Consider the following 14,292-nt stretch of genomic DNA (forward strand, 5'->3'; position numbering starts at 1 on the left):
GTATTTTATATTTTCCCCAAGACGTGTTACTACTACTACTACTACTACTCCTGCACAGATTGACATCTTTTGCTCACAGCTACAGGGGTTTAACACCTTCTTCTGCTAGTTTAATACAATTAGACTTTTCTTAGGTGAAAGATACAGGTTGTCTTTGGTGGGCATACATTCAAACTTTACATTAATATGGATACAGTCTAAGGGTTGATGCTTGGATCTTTATTATTCAAAATTTTAATTAACTACCTGCATGATGAAATCGTGAGTATATATAAATGTGAATATATTTTCAGCTGACATACTCTATTTTGAACATGTGTGTAAAATGAATGCACACATACCCAAAGCGATAGTTGAATCCTTAGAAAATGACTTTCAGTTTGTAATTGAATGAGGTCATAAATGGATCATAATATTTAATACTACTAAAAACAAAGCTTTTTTTTAACAATTATAAAAAACCTTTTCAACCACTGATTGCCATGGCTAATAGCATTCAACAAGAGATTCCAACATTCATGTCCCTCAGTCTAATACACTCCTGATTAAAAATGTAAGACCACTTGAAAATCTTTAAAAAAGAACCTTTTTTTTAAGGATTAATGTAACTTTTCTTTATGATATTAGTCAATTTTTTTTCTTTTTAGGTCATAACTTGAAAATGTCTTCACTACACCAAGTCATCAGACAGACCCAAATCAGTATTTGGGGGAAAGAAATTGAAGCAAAGTACTATTTCATTGCAACAAACATGACAACAATAAAAATTGGTTAATTGATATATATAAAAAAAATGCTACATTCCTGATTAAAAATGTAAGACCACTTGAAAATCTTTCAAACGAAACTTTTTTTTAAGAATTGATTTTTAAACTCCTCCCACTTAAGGTTACCAATAGTAGAATCTAAAAGATTATGGGGAAAAAGTTACACTTCAAACATTTAATTCAGAAATTTACATTTTTATAAAATGAGGCATTTTACACTTGATCAAAGTTATAAGACCAAAGGTATAAGTTTTTTTTTTAGTTCAGTTACAGATTAGTAATCACTGTGTAAACGTGTCACCATACCTTAAGCAAGCAAACTTACTGGAGTTGAGTGTACTCGAATTCTAGATTTCCATTAGCAAGGTTTGTTACAACGGGCGATTGCAGCTAAGGTAAATTGCGGTAAAACTGTGATTTGCAACTTTCTAAAGAAAGTGAGAATTATGGAAAAGCAAAATCCATTCTCCTGCATTGAGTAGGAGAATAAGACAGGTTGTTGTGAAAGACAATGGTTTTTTCTAATCAAATTAAGGCAGTCACAGATGCTGATCATAGTCCAGTAACCATCAAATTACACTTATGACAAAAATGCATGGTAAATAAAAAATATAAACAAATTCATTGCCTACTTCCATGTCACAAAGTGGACCGCTTAAGGTTTGGTTGTGAATACCAAACATGGGACTTTGAGAAGTAGAAAAAAGTCCTGTTTTCTGACGAGAAAAAAATTAAATCTAGATGGTTCTGATGGCTTCCAACAATATTGGCATAACAAAAAAATGCCTCCTGAAATTTTCTCCACACATGATAGTGATGGAGGTTCCCTAATGGTATGGGGTGTCTTTTCTTACAGAGGGACGATGGAGCTGCAGGTGGTGCAGGGTCATCAGACAGTGGTTGGTTATGTTAGCATGCTACAAAAAGCATTGTTGATGACAGAGGGCCATCGTTTGTGTGGGGATAGATGGTTATTCCAACAGAATAATGCTGCAATCCACACTGCACGACGAACCTTGATCTTTCTGTAAAAAAAAAAGGACCCATCTCTTTGGGCATCCTGCATGCTCACCAGACTTGAACCTAATTGAAAATGTTTGGGGATGGATGACAAGAGATGTTTACCGAAATTGCAAACAATATTCAACAAAAAATTAACTTTGTGAAGCCATTTTCAGAAGCTGGAGCAACATCCCTCATACCTTAATGGAAACGCTTATTTCTAGCATGTCCCAAAGAATTTTGGAAGTCATCAAAATCAGTGGCGGTAAAACTCATTAAATTTGGTTGGTGAATGCTTTCATACACTTTTCGTACAATTTCGTAGAATTTATACTCCTGGTCTTATAATTTTGATCAAGTGTAATTTTATAAAAATGTAAATTTCTGAATTAAATGTTTGGAATGTAGTTTTGTTTTTCCATAACCTTTTAGGTTGTAGTATTGGCAACCTTACGTCAGGAGAATTTAAAATCTATCCTTAAAAAAAAAAAGGTTTCTTTTTAAAGATTTTCAAGTGGTTTTAAATTTTTGGCCAGGAGTGTATTTGTAGGTAAGATAAGCAAAAAACATAGTTAGCATCCTCTACAGTGCTTAAAAAACTTTTCACAACTGTCAGTATCCTCTATATATCTCTACAAAGCCACCATTCGCCAATGTATAAAGTATTGTTGTCACATCTGGCTTGGTGCATCAACCACTACTTTCTCCCTCTTAGAAAGGGTCCTAAAAGGTCTTGAACTCCAGCACATGTCTCATCGTCACAATGTTGAATCCCTGTGTTTGGTTTACTAATACTTCAATGCAGCGTGCTCCAATGAATTTGCAACATTTGTACTCCCGCCCCCTCGACATAATCCAACAACTGGCTAAATTTCACCATCTCACTATAGAGATACATAAAAGGGTGGAGAGCTTTCTACTTCAATATCTTCTTTTCTTGAACTGCTTGCTTTTTGACTCCTCTTCCTGTTCCTCTAATTGTACCAACATGCAAAAATTAAAATGTAATGTGAACAAACACCTCGTTTCACAACTCCCCACATATGATGCTCTTAGTAATAATATTTACAGGTAAGATAAGCAAAAATATATAGTGAGTACTCTCTACAATGCTTAAAAAAAACTTTTCACAACTGTCAGTATCCTATATATATATCTCTTTACAAAACTACCATCCGCCAATTAATGTAGTATTGTTGTCACATCTCTCCATCTTAGTCAAGGTCCAATAAAGTGTTGCTAATAGGTCCACTGTCTGGCAAGCTCCAGCCCCATCACCGCACTGTTGCATCCCTGAGCTTGTATCAGAAGTACTTCAATGAAATATGCTCTGACGAACTTGCTGCTCTGGTGCCCCCTTGACGTAAATACAACCAAAATGACAATCAACAAAATCACATCCCTTCACTGTAAAAGTCCCCATATGCCGTAGGGCTTTCTACTCGAATAAGTTCTTTCATTGAACTGCCACCTTTTGAAATTCCCTCCTTTCTGTACTAACATGCAGAAATTTAAATGTAATGTGAATAAACATCTTGCTGCACAACTCCTCACAAGGTTCTCCCTGGCCCTTAATTCGCTGTAGCCCCTTGTGGCTCAGGAATCATTGTTCCTTGTTTTAGGTGAACTAAAAGTAAAAATAAACATTTATACTATAATACAACTCTACTTGTTATTGTGCACTATCTTCTTGTTTCATAGGAGATCTATGAACCAGCAACCACACACACACACACACACTGTTCTTTCTTATAGAATGGAGGATTATTTTTATTTTTCGTCTTTGTCTCATATCGAGGTTAAACATTTTGTGAATAACATAATATAATGAAAATTCGAATAATTTGGCATTAATTTTGCAGATAAGAATGAACGGTGCTGAGTATTTTCTAGAAACCGCCGGTATCAATGACCATAGAAAGAAGATAGACTAGAAAAAAAAAAAGATTTCCTCACTTACACTCAGTTGAATCATGCAGTTTCAGACACTTGTATTAGTCCAACTGTTTAAAAAAGAAAGAGAAAAAAAAGAGAAAAGAAAAGAGAAAAAAAAAGAGAAAAGAAAAGAGAAAAAAGAGAAAAAAAAACTACATATATATATATATATATATATATATATATATATATATATGGGGGGGATCGGCGGGGTCAATGACTCTTCATACAAAGACTGCTGAGAACATGTGTAGGTGTCGATAGGCTGCCTCAGTTTGAAAAAGCTTCAGTAACGTGGAGCTTTCACATTTGAGGAGTGGTCCAAGTTGATGGATAAGAAGGAGGCGAGGAAGAAGGAGGAGGCGGCGTGTAGAACATCCGTCAACGTCTATAAAATTGGAAGCATTTAGTAAAATACATCACCATGGGATACGTTCGGAATCCTTTAAGCTATACATGAACGAATTTATCAAATGCTTCAAACAATAACGCCTTGGCCTTCGGGCCAAGATCACAGTGTGGTGCCTGTTGCTGCACTTCACCTTTTCTGGCCTCTGAGAGAATTTTAATTTTTGTTCCTATCCAGAGTCCCCCCCCCTCACTTTTTTTTTTTTTTTTGACGAGCTGGATTTTCCCACATTAAAAACCGACCTTGTGTCTAACTCTGCCCTCGTGGGGAGACAAGTAAATAGGAACAATAACGCCTATTTACTAGCCTGCTCCCTATGAGGGCAGAGTTTGACACAGGGGAAGTATTTTCTTATATGTAGGAAAAATCAGGCTAGCCAAAAAGGGCACTCTGGATTTGGACAAAAATTAAAATTGCCTCAGTCGAGAAAGATTTATCCTTCACTGATCGAAGACAGAAAGGATAAGGTGTAGTATCAGAACAGATACTACACATTTAAATAATGCATTATATTTTTTTTAAATAAAAACAAAATTAAAATAGAAATGTTCATTAGAGATGTTTAAATTTTTGTATCAGTCATGTTATCATTTTGTTTCTACCGTAAAAATGTGCATACTTTTTACGGAAACCGTTAATTGAGTCAGGGGAAGCAGCGTTTTTGTTTTTTTTTCTTTTCTATTTTGCTATTGTTTGTGTTAATTTTATTAATTAGAGCCTTCCGTACATGTTTTTTTAAAATCAAGTTGAACCCCCCCCCTCCTGAAATAAACATCTTTTAACAATTAAAATAATTTCAAGTTGTAATTGAATTTGTTATTTTATAATTGCAAATAGTCATTGTTTATATGATATGAAAATATTTTTTTAAAAATTGGAATAACTTAATCAAATATCTATTTAAAACTTCACATCGCAGAATATTGGAATTTATTCTATTTAAATCTTTTAAAAATTAATAATTTTTTTAGAATTGTTCTTTTGTTGTTGTTGTAATTTAACTAATTCTAATATATATTATTGAAAAAACATTGATTTTGTAAACATAATTGTAGCAGACACAAATAGACCCCTTTTCTTCTTGCACATTCGCTTCCTCTGAGTGAGTGATGTGGCATTAAACTGTCCAATCTGAGGACTTGCACACGAATACAAATTAACCCCTAGGGACCAGACAGCTTCCGGTCCCAGAAGAAAACTCTCTCTTACGCTACCAGCCTTCGTCGGTGCTAGACGCCTGTTCTCTTCGCTGCTCCTACTAAAGGTATTGACGACAGCCGCCGGCTGTAACTACCTCGTAAGGCAGTGGAGACCCGACTCTACTTTCTTCCTTCAGTACGCTCTGCAATTAAACCTTTCCCTTGTTAAGTGTAAGAAGTTGTTTGTCATTGTTCATAGAATTGTGTTATTTTATTTTATTAGGGAAATTCCCTAAAATGGTGACCCCGACGTGATAACACATTTCCGAACAGACACTTCTTTCGCGTTTTAACAGGGCAAGGAAGGCGCGCATTTTAAAAACCAGCACATGGTTTCCGACCACCCACATAAACAGACAACGGATTCGGGAGAGCACGTTTAAAACTTTAAACAACAAAAAAAAAAAAAAAAAAGACCGAACTTCTCAACAAAGAAAACCAAGCGAACCACTACCCACAGGAATAACTTCTAATGCTATCTTTTTTCTACCTTGAACATTTCTGCCGTGTTAACGCGCACCGCGCATAAGAAAAAACTCAACACAAAAAAAAAAAAAAAAAAGAAGAAGAAGTTTTTCCGCATTAGCACTCTTCGGCCAAAATGTAAGTACTTAAAGAGTTCATTTATCTCCAGGTTCACACACATTTACAAAAAAAAAGAAAAAAAAAAACAAAAAAAACCCATATTGTCCACATTTTTTTGCTTCACGGCTCTTCCTGATATAATTTTTTTTAAGCTTTATTTCATGGTAATTTTGTTTCTTTCTTCTCCTCCCCCATTAGCCTGTTAAAATTTTTTTTTGTATTGTCTCTGTTTAAAGATTTTCCCCATATTTCTCCTTTCTTCTCCACGTGGTCCATATTCGGCGTCCTTTCAGATTTCGGATAGATTATATATATTTTTTTAAATATTTTGTATCTACTTTCAGTAGTGACGATGACAACGTTGCCTGCCTTCGCCGGTGATGTTCGGGTTTGGTTTGCTCAACTCGAGTCTTATTTTGCGGCGAACAACGTGTCAGAGCAAACGAAGCTGCACATTTTATTCAGTGCCTTCCCCGCGTCATTGACTCCTGCGGTCAAGGACTTAATAACGGACACCCCGTTAAACTCCACTTATGATAGCATAAAACGGGAGGTGCTACTACGGACGTCCGTGTCGGCGGAAAAGCGTTTTCAAACACTGGTCCATGACGAGCACTTAGGTGACCGCAGGCCGACGGAACTACTCCGTAGAATGAGGGAACTGGCAGGGGAGACCCTCCTGACAGTGCCTTAATTAAGCAGCTCTTTTTCTCAAGGCTGCCGGCACAGGTAAAGGCCATACTTGCGCCAATGTTTGAAAAACACACCGTCGATGTAGTAGCAGCATCGGCGGACAACGTCATGGACTTTGTGAGGGGGCCTACCACCGCGGCGATTCCACAACAGCCTGCTGAGGTACCCGCAGGCACCGCAAATGTAAGACAGGATGCTACATCGGTGGCTATACTAACGACCATCGAATGCCTCACTAGAGAGGTGAGCAAGCTCAATATGGGCAGGTCGCACTCACCCAGACGCCGCTACAAAAGCCGCTCATCTTCCCCGCACCACCGTCGCCGTGCAAACATGCCGGGACTATGTTTTTATCATAGTCGCTATGGCGCTGAAGCACGGAACTGTAAAATGCCCTGCACTTTTAACAACCAGGGAAACTAAATTGTGGAAAGACGAGCACGGCAAACTTTCCACAAAATGCAAATAACCGTGCCTATTTTGTCACTGACGTAAAATCTCAAGCACGTTGCTTGGTAGACACTGGCGCTGCTTGTAGCATATGGCCACTTAGGCTACTTAAAGAAAGGCCACCAGTGTCATTGATAACACTGCAAGCAGTGAACCATTCGCCTATCCCCACGTACGGTCAAATTTCACGTTCTCTGGACTTGAATTTACGGAGAGACTTTACGTGGGTTTTCACCGTAGCAGATCTACCATACCCCATACTAGGCGCAGATTTCTTGCATAATTTTAATTTAATGGTCGACATGCGCAGACGCCGGCTGATAGACGCTAGCACAGAACTTTCCGTCCCTGGCTCGTTATCGAATGCCCCATCTATCAGCCCGGTATTTTTCATTGCCGCTGCGAATGACCCATACCACGAGGTGCTACACTCCTACCCGGAGTTAACCAATTTAAATTTTGTGGTGAGCAAACCCACGCACACCACAAAACATCACATTGAGACCACAGGTGCTCCTGTGTTCTCACGCCCTCGTCGCCTCCCTGTGGATAAACTTAAAGCAGCGAAGGCAGAATTTAATCATATGCTACGGTTGGGAATTATACGCCCCTCGTCCAGTCCTTGGGCTTCCCCTCTGCATATGGTCCCAAAACGAGACGGAGATTGGCGTCCGACTGGGGACTATAGACGACTCAATGCCATGACGGTACCTGATCGTTACCCAATCCCGCATATTCAGGACTTTGCTTCCTCTCTGCATGGTTGTAAGACCTTCTCTAAGCTAGATCTGGTTAAGGCTTACCATCAGATCCCGCTGAATCCGGCCGACATACCCAAAACTGCGGTTACAACTCCATTTGGAGCGTTTGAATTTCTTACTATGCCTTTCGGCCTACGTAACGCTGCCAGTACTTTTCAGCGCTTTATGGATGAAGTAGTGCGTGATTTAGATTTCGTCTATAACTATATAGACGACATTCTCGTGGCTAGTGCCTCACCTGAAGAACACGTCACTCACCTCCGCCTACTTTTTGAACAGTTTCAGCAATACCAAGTGAGGATTAACCCTGGTAAATGCGTTTTCGGTGTTACGTCACTAGTTTTCCTGGGCCACATTATCAGCTCAAACGGTATATCTCCGTTGCCGGAAAAGGTGAAGGCTCTACAAGACCTTCAACCGCCCACTTCACTTCGCCAACTTAGGCACTTCCTTGGTCTGTTGAATTACTACAGACGCTTTATCCCGCACTGTGCGGATCTCTTAGCTCCTCTTTCCAACCTGTTACGTAACAGGAAGAAGAAAAACGAGCAGATCTCACTTAATGAGATCTAACTTAGAGCATTTGCTGAAGTGAAAAATAAACTAGCGACGACATCTTTGCTGGCACATCCTGTACCCGATGCCCAGTTTTCACTGGTCGTTGATGCATCGGGCACAGCTGTAGGTGCAGTGCTGCAACAGCAGCACCAACAACAGTTACAACCTCTTGCATACTTTTCGCGACAGCTGAAACCGGCCAAACAACGTTACAGCACGTTTGGCCGTGAACTACTGGCAATGTACCTCGCAGTGAAACACTTCCAACATTCACTCGAGGGCCGACAATTTGTGATCTACACCGATCACCGTCCGCTTACATACGCACTGCGTGCTAAGCCGGACAAATATTCTCCCCGCGAAACACGCCATTTGGACTTTGTTTCGCAGTTTACTAGCGATATCCGACATGTCGCGGGTGAGCAGAACGCAGCAGCAGACGCATTGTCTCGCCTGCCCATCAATTCTCTGTCCTCACCATCGGATATCGATTTGCAACAGATGGCCTTAGACCAGCCAAGTCTGGACACGTTGGATCCATCGTCACCTGAATTCGTGACTTGCAAATTCGCATATCTGCCCGTGCCTACTTCTGACACGCAGATCATCTGTGACACCTCAACGGATTCACCTCGACCATTCGTTCCAACGACCCACCGTAGAGTGGTTTTCGACACTCTACACAACCTGGTACACCCCGGACGCAAAGCCACAGTAAAGCTGATTACAGCTAGATTTTTCTGGCCTAACATGAGGCGTGACGTCACTGCTTGGTCACGTTCCTGTGTATCCTACCAAAAGTCAAAGGTGCACGAGCATATCCACGCACCCCTTGGAACATTCAGCACCCCAGACGCTCGGTTTAGCCATGTTCACATTGACTTGGTTGGACCATTGCCAGTCAGTCAGGGATTCACTTATCTCCTGACCTGCATAGACCGTTTCACACGGTGGCCAGAAGCCATCCCACTCAGTGACATTTCGACTGAATCTGTAGCGCGAGCCCTTATATCAGGCTGGATATCGTGCTACGGAGTTCCCACTACAATCACCACTGATCGTGGTGCACAATTCGAATCCCACCTATTCCGGGAACTGTCCAAGATCCTCGGGATCACTCGCATTCGGACAACAAGCTATCACCCTGCTTCGAATGGGATGATAGAACGCTTCCATCGCCAATTGAAAGCTGCATTACGCGCTTACCCTGATCAACAGCGATGGAGCGAGTACATACCGGTCATCCTTCTTGGCTGTCGGGCATCAATCAAGGAGGACCTGGGATATTCCGCAGCCAAACTGGTCTATGGAGCACCTCTATCATTGCCAGGTCAGATGCTGACCCCAGTAGAGGATATATCAACTGACACAGCTCTATATGTCAACAGACTACGAGCTTATCTCAGTAAGCTACCGCCGATGCACCCTAGGGAACAGACCATTAAATCTTTGGTTCCGAAGGACATAGCGACATGGACTCACGTGTTCCTTAGAAAGGACGCAGTAAAAGCCCCCCTAACTCCACCTTACACTGGCCCTTATCACGTGCTTTCACGCACTGATAAAACTTTTATCCTAGACATTAGTGGTAAAAAAGAGACAGTATCGGTAGATAGGGTAAAAAGAGCCTTTCTGGACACATTAACACCTGAGCCACACATTCCTCCAACATACACACAGCATAATCATACACCTGAGGTAAATGTTCCACGTGAGAACAATTATGTGACCACTACACGTAGTGGTCGACGGGTACATTGGCCGAAGAGACTTTGCAAAACAGTGTATTTCTGTTGAAAAAGAACATTTTTTCTTCTCTCCTTTTTAGAACAGAACGTTTTCTGCAAATATTCCAACTTTTCAAAGAAAAGTAAGAACATTTTTTTTTCTGCAAGAAAATGACCTAAAGAAACGGACATTTCTTATTGTATTTTTCTTTCTGCTATTTGTTATGCTACCTTTCTCTCTGTCGGCTTTCAGCCTAAGCAGGGGGTTATGTAGCAGACACAAATAGACCCCTTTTCTTCTTGCACATTCGCTTCCTCTGAGTGAGTGATGCGGCATTAAACTGTCCAATCTGAGGACTTGCACACGAATACAAATTAACCGCTAGGGACCAGACAGCTTCCGGTCCCAGAAGAAAACTCTCTCTTACGCTACCAGCCTTCGTCGGTGCTAGACGCCTGTTCTCTTCGCTGCTCCTACTAAAGGTATTGACGACAGCCGCCGGCTGTAACTACCTCGTAAGGCAGTGGAGACCCGACTCTACTTTCTTCCTTCAGTACGCTCTGCGAATAAACCTTTCCCTTGTTAAGTTGAAGAAGTTGTTTGTCATTGTTCATAGAATTGTGTTATTTTATTTTATTAGGGAAATTCCCTAAATAATAATATTGATTTATGTGCATTTCTTATTTACAACTTCAAGGTAAGTGAAAAATAGTGGGTGGGTATGCATGCATATATATATATATATATATATATATATATATATATATATATATATTTGGTAAAACTGGTCATTAGTAAAAACCTGAAGAGAGTGCTCAATACTATTGCAGAGCAAATATGTGTTTTATTTTTTTTTATTACCGTTTTATCTGTTTGGTTACATATGTTTCGGATGTTGGACACAGTCCAACATCTGAAACATATGTAACCAAACAGATAAAACGTGTTTACGATCTAACAGCCTCGTCAGACCTTACATTTCTGTAAGGTCTGACAAGGCTGTTAGATCGTAAACACGGTCCAACATCCGAAACCTATGTAACCAAACACATAAAACAGTAATAAAAAATAAAACATATATATATATATATATATATATATATAAAATTATTTAAACTCTTCACCTTTAAAAAATGTTGCAATTCTTATCAGCCTAAATTTATTTTGTTTAGTTTCCGTAACATAAAGGGGAGGGGGTAGAACACCTAAAAAATATTTCCCCTTTGCATATTTAAACGAAAACTGCTTTCAAAATAGAAGTTAATTTAAAAATGAATATGTATCGAAAATTTCACGAAAATTAGATCATTAATTCATTTTTGTGGTATGAATGGCGTGCAATAAGTAATGCCCCTGACCCACTTCCCATAAAAATAGAGCAACAAAACTTGACACAGTTATTAGTCTTTCTCTAAATAGGAACCACCCAGAGTTATGCATTTCTCCCATCCTTTGATGCAGCTCTGGAGACCGTTTTTGAAGAACACCCCAGGTTGGTCCTCCAACCACGACGTGACTTCAGAAATCAAGGCTGCATCATCTGACTGGGAAGAAGTGAAAGTCAGAGGGTGCAAGCTCAGGAGAGTAGGGAGGATTTCATAACCACACTCCCGTGCTTCTGATCTGGCGACATCCAAGTTGTGGACCGGAGCATTGTCCTCCAGGAGGAGGGTACCTTTGCTGATCTTGCCCCGCCTCTTGATTTTGATAGCTTCTCTTAATTTCCTCAAAAGTGAAGCATAATAGGCTCCTGTAATTGTGGTACCCTTTGCCAGGAAATCTGTCATCACTACTCCGTCCTGGTCCCAGAAGACTATGAGCATGATCTTGCCAGCTGAGGGCTGCACCCTAGCCTTCTTTGGAGGTGGTGAGTCCAAGTGCTTCCACTGCATTGACTGAGCTTTGGTCTCTGGATCATAGTGATGGACCCAGGTTTCATCTTGTGTAATCAGTCTTTTGAAAAACTTTGACTCATCTTCTTGGCACATCTCCAAATTCATCCTCGAGCACTCAACACATTCTCACTTCTGGAATGATGTGAGTAACCTGGGAATCCATCTGGCAGACACCTTTTGCATATGCAAATGGTCATGAACGATAGTTTCCACAGACCCTGTACTAATCTTGACATCTTGGGCTATTTGGCGAATAGTAATGTGCCAATCTTCCAAAATGGCAGCCTCAACTTGACGGACAGATGCCTCATCAATGGCAGAAGGGGGGGGGACCAGGTCTGGGAGCTGTTTTCACAGACTTTCGGCCATGTTTGAATTCACGATATCAGCGTTTTACAAGGTCATATGATGGGGCATTATCACCTTTCATCTTTCATTTCATCAAAAGTCTCCTGTGGTGTGCGTCCTTTCAAATACAAGGCCGATAGCCATTAGTCACATGCTCTCGTGTAATGAATGAATGCGTGAATGTAGGATTGACATGAAATTCTTAAAGATAAACTAAAATGACCAAAAAATAGGCTGAAATGACTTAAATAAATAAAAAGTAAATGACTTAGAATTACTTTAATGATCTTAAGAATGACCTGAATGCTTAAAAAATAACTGGAATCCTTCAAAAACAACTTGAATGATCTGGAGAATGACTAATGGCTTTGAGATTGACTGGTTGTAAAGTAGGTGATCATTTTACATTAAATTAATACAGAAAAGTGATCCCCCACTTTATATCACAATGAGTACAGCATGTAGTAAAACCAGATACTACACTTTCATCTTGGCCAAAAGGCCAAGAAAAGGGTATTTATTTGCTCCCCCACCGAGCAAATTAGGCACAAGGCCGATTTTTAATGTGAGGAGTGAAGGGGAAATGGGGACCAACTCCCCAGGGAGTAGGGGAGCTGGATAGTGACAATTGGTATGAAGGGTTGCCCTACATTGACCAAGATCTTATATGTGGGGTATTTATTTGCTCCCCCACCGAGCAAATTAGGCACAAGGCCGATTTTTAATGTGAGGAGTGAAGGAGAAATGGGGACCAACTGCCCGGGGAGTAGGGGAGCTGGATAGTAACAATTTGTATGAAGGTTTGCCCCTACATTGACCAAGGTCTTATATGTGGGTGAAACCCCACATATGGTCTTTGCTTGTAGTATCTGCTGGAACAGATACTACACTTTGATCTTGATATTTAATTTATTTCGTTTAAAGAAAAAATTACAATAAAAAAAAATTCCAATATAAAATTAAAAAATTTAAAAACGTAAAATCTCCAAAAGACCTTTGATCTTGGCCAAAAGGCCAAGAAAAGCTTAAAAAGTTAAGAACAGCATCTATTAACAACAGACCTTTGATCTTAACCAAAAAGACCAAGCACAAAAGTGTTACCGACAGACCGACGGAGTGACTTATAAAGTCGCTTGCACGCGACTAAAAACTGGATTACTGCTCGACATTCAACAGGCTCCATTTCACACCTGACTCAGTTCAAACACCTGTAAAACAGAAACCACAATTAGTTCAGAGCTGTAATTTGCCACATAACTCGTAGAGATATAAATCATTGCACATGCAAAATTTCAGCTAGATCAGACAACTGGAAGTGTGTCAGGGGCATTACTTATTGCACGCCCCTGTTTTTAAACACAGGTGTGGTTACGGCTTCAAAATGATCATTGCATAGGAACATTTTATTAAAGCATCGATAATGTAAACATGATTTTAGTCTCGCATTTTCATTATTTCCGTATGCAGTAAAAACATTTTTTTTTAAATATTACTAGTTTACTTTAAGCTTCTTTTAAATGGTATAAGAGATATGATGATAATATCAAATTAAATTACAGTTACACCGTGTTACATATAGAGGGGGTGGCTTAAATCTGTGGCGTGCATTAGAAAGCACCTACAGTTCATATATCTTTGCTCAAAGTTTCGTTGCTGACATTCAGTTCCGATTGCTGTTTTGCAACTGGAAGACAATGACGATGCAAAACGTGTTCCCCCATTATAGTTCGTTAAAAAATCAGGCGTTTTTAATTTTTTACGGTATCTTTTGTTTATTAAATTGTTAGATGAAAGTACAGAATAGTTAACAAAACTTGGTGGACCTATACATTATACAATGCATCCTTTCCCCTATATTTTTTCTTCTCACATTTGTTCAATTTTTTCAGCGGCTTATTATCGATTGGACACTAATATGCGAAAAGAAACAAAAAAAAATGAAAAAGTTCAATATTTAGAGTA

The 14,292-nt window shown here is 39.7% G+C and overlaps 1 protein-coding gene across 4 annotated transcripts in view; it reads right to left on the reverse strand.

The window, feature by feature from the left end:
- LOC145258668 (protein zyg-11 homolog B-like) overlaps positions 1–14,292 on the reverse strand; it is a 158,226-nt gene that overhangs the window by 84,522 nt on the left and 59,412 nt on the right. For 2 of the 4 annotated variants that reach the window (XM_080116627.1, XM_080116628.1), the window contains exon 2: positions 3,730–3,772. The exons of the other annotated variants lie outside the window; for them this stretch is intronic. In XM_080116627.1, the coding sequence (XP_079972753.1) occupies positions 3,730–3,744 (15 nt within the window). In that variant the 5' untranslated portion in view covers positions 3,745–3,772. The remainder of the gene's footprint in view (positions 1–3,729; positions 3,773–14,292) is intronic. 4 annotated transcript variants of the gene reach the window in all.

This window comes from Euprymna scolopes, chromosome 3 (assembly GCF_053919585.1).
Source record: "Euprymna scolopes isolate OS-2025 chromosome 3, ASM5391958v1, whole genome shotgun sequence".
Taxonomy (NCBI): domain Eukaryota; kingdom Metazoa; phylum Mollusca; class Cephalopoda; order Sepiida; family Sepiolidae; genus Euprymna; species Euprymna scolopes.